General features: G+C 53.0%; 1 protein-coding gene across 1 annotated transcript in view; it reads right to left on the bottom strand.

Annotated features, from left to right (window-relative positions):
- Positions 1–2999, bottom strand: part of PTSG_11966 (uncharacterized protein) — a gene marked incomplete at its 5' end in the record, with an annotated part of 16437 nt that overhangs the window by 11167 nt on the left and 2271 nt on the right. The window contains 8 exons of the mRNA XM_004995631.1: positions 768–833; positions 880–965; positions 1090–1137; positions 1271–1533; positions 1774–1859; positions 1990–2131; positions 2181–2296; positions 2548–2785. Of these exons, the coding sequence (XP_004995688.1) occupies positions 768–833; positions 880–965; positions 1090–1137; positions 1271–1533; positions 1774–1859; positions 1990–2131; positions 2181–2296; positions 2548–2785 (1045 nt within the window). The remainder of the gene's footprint in view (positions 1–767; positions 834–879; positions 966–1089; positions 1138–1270; positions 1534–1773; positions 1860–1989; positions 2132–2180; positions 2297–2547; positions 2786–2999) is intronic.

The raw sequence follows: 2999 nt of genomic DNA, 5'->3' as shown, positions 1-2999 counted from the left end.
CAGTTGTTGTTGTTGTTGTTGTTGTTGTTGTTGAGGCACCTGTGGTTGTTGTTGTTGTTGTTGTTGTTGTTGTTGTTGTTGTTGTTGTTGTGGCACCTGCTGCTGCTGCTGCTGCTGCTGCTGCTGCTGCTGTTGTTGTTGTTGTTGTTGTTGTTGTTGTTGTTGTTGTGTTGTGTGTGTTGTTGTGGTGTTGTCGTGGTTGTTGTTGTTGCTGTGTAGCTCTTGTTGTTGTTGTTGTTGTTGTTGTTGTTGTTGTTGATGTTGTTGTTGTTGTTGTTGTTGTTGTTGTTGTTGTTGTTGTTGTTGTTGTTGTTGTTGTTGTTGTTGTTGTTGATGCACCTGTTGTTGTTGTTGTTGTTGTTGTTGTTGTTGATGCACCTGTGGTTGTTGTTGTTGTTGTTGTTGTTGTTGTGGCACCTGTTGTTGTTGTTGAGGCACCTGTGGTTGTTGTTGTTGTTGTTGTTGTTGTTGTTGTTGTTGTTGTTGTTGAGGCACCTGTGGTTGTTGTTGTTGTTGTTGTTGTTGAGGCACCTGTTGTTGTTGTTGTTGTTGTTGTTGTTGTTGTTGTTGTTGTTGTTGTTGTTGTTGTTGTTGTTGTTGAGGCGCCTCTTGTTGTTGTTGTTGAGGCACCTCTTGTTGTTGTTGTTGAGGCACCTGTTGTTGTTGTTGTTTGTTCTCTGGTTCCTGCTCATCTGCTTGATGTTTTGAGGGCTTGCTGCTCGTGGGTGCCATCAGTGACTGCAGAAGGGAGACAGCGAGTGGCGCACCTGGTCGTAGAAACACACCCCAACAGGTTGGACGATGAGTGTTCGTTGATCCACCTGAACAACGCGCTGGAGAAGTAGGCAAGGTACATGTGGCAAAGTGGGCAAGCTACACACCATCATTTCGCTGCCTCAAAGCCTCGCCGCGAGGTGGGAGCTGCTGTTCCTCGAAAACTGGCTCCGTTCGCCGGGCACCTTGCACTTGAGGTTGCGAGTGACAAGCGGAAGAAGCAACGTCAGGACATGTGTGTGTGTGTGTGCGTGTGTGCGTGTGTGTGTGTGTGTGTGTGTGCGTGTGCGTGTGTGTGTGTGTGGGGGGGGGTACCTGCGGGCTCCGCGTCATTTGACTCCGACTTCGGTTGCCACGCATCATCTGTATGTATGCAGAATGTACGGTCGCCGATGAGATTGTTGGTTGGTGTGTCTTGCACGTCATCCACGCGGTACATCACGCATGCACGACCGCATCACGCATACACAGAGCACATACATGCGAGTGCACGTACGAAACAGCGGTTTCCTCGCGCCCTCCCGAGTGCTTGCCGCCTTCTTGCCTCCCCTGCGGCCGCGCACAGGGAACAGCCGCAGTCTCGACGGGGCCAGTGTCTTCACTCTTTTCCGGGGGTGTTCCTGCTTGATGCCCGCTTGTCGACATCGCTTCTGCCCGTCGGCAATGATGGAGATCCTGTCCGTGAGGCGGTCGATGAGAGTGCAAATGTCCTCAAGGTCAACGACAATCCCCCGAGGGGTATTCTGTGATTTCGTCCAGCTGCCGCGACATGGTGCGCATGAGCTGTTTCACGCGATCTTTGGTTCGCCCTGTTCGGCCAGCAATGCACGGATGATCGTGTGAGTACGCAGGAGTGGATATGTGTGTGTGTGCGTGCGTGTGTGTGTCTGTCTGCCCGAGCGTGTGCGCATCTCTTTCTCTCTCAACTCACTCACTAGCACATACACACACACACACTCGCTCTCTGTCACCCTCTGTCACTCTCTGTCACTCAGTCACTCTGTGTCAGCGCGCACGCGCACGAGTACGCTCGTGTACACGTGCATGATATCCTGTTTCACCTGTGTGCCGGCTTGGTTTGTGTTCTGGCGTTGGGGCAGCGACGGGAAATGATGTGGCTCGGTCGGTGCTGCCCGTCGTGTGAATGAAAACCGCAGCCGTGTGCTTACATACAGGGGGAGAGCCCTTGTACGCAGGACACACGCACTCATAGACGTGGATGCAGTCAGCGCGGGAGCAGAACTCGCACGTAAACGCAGCTCTCATGGTGACAGCCTTTGGGTCCTTGTCAGGGAATGACACTGTGAACGACAAGTCACTGGTGCGATCAACACTTGGACCCGCTTGCTTAGCGATGCTGAGTGCCGATGACGCGCAGCGTTGTGCCTTTGTTCCACTCCATTGACTTGAGCGTGTAGAACCTTCTGTCTTGCTCCTCCGCGAATGAGAGCAAGCGGCGCAGCAGGTAGTCAGCACGCCCCGATTTCCTGTCAAGGTGTTCCTTGAGAACGCGGTGAAAGGACTGCGCCCATCGGAGCACAATGATTAAACAACCAGGCATGTGCCACGAGGTAACGGACAGCGAAGAGCACGTAAGGGAGTGGTTCTTCAGGTGAATGCGTGCATATCTCTGGGTGCGTGTGCGTGAGGAAGAAGGGCGCGCATATCATCTCGGCGTCTGCGTCTGTGTGTGTGTGTGTGTCTGCGTCTTCTCCCTGCGCGAGTGTGTGTGTGTGTGTGTGTGTGAGCGTGGGCCTGAGTATGACCACTGACCTCGATATAATTGTTGGTTGTTGGATCTTGGGGGCGCCTGCAGTAGTCAGCCCACAGGTGCGCCCATTCAAAGTAATGTTTTCTTGAATAATCCAGCACTTTTGGGTCATCCTTGTACCGCTCCGAGAAAAGTCGCTTGCCGCGCTCGAAATCTTGGATGGTTGAGCACTTCATGAGCTCCTCCAAGTCCTTCACCGGCGAGAGCCCATCCTTGGATCTGGAGCTGAAGTGTCTGAGCCTGTCACGCACACCACAACGCCGTTGCAGACAAGTATCAGAGTGCCGCGTCAGCAGGTAAAGCACACGAATGTGTGAACATACACGCACGCGCGCACACACGCACACACGGAGACACGCACACACACACACACATACACGGAGCCACACACACACACAGAGCCACACACACACACACACGGAGCCACACACACACACACACACACATACACGGA

This window comes from Salpingoeca rosetta (genome assembly GCF_000188695.1).
Source record: "Salpingoeca rosetta unplaced genomic scaffold supercont1.7, whole genome shotgun sequence".
NCBI lineage: Eukaryota > Choanoflagellata > Craspedida > Salpingoecidae > Salpingoeca > Salpingoeca rosetta.
Note: the sequence above shows the minus strand (reverse complement) of the source record. Positions and strands in the feature narration are given on the sequence as shown.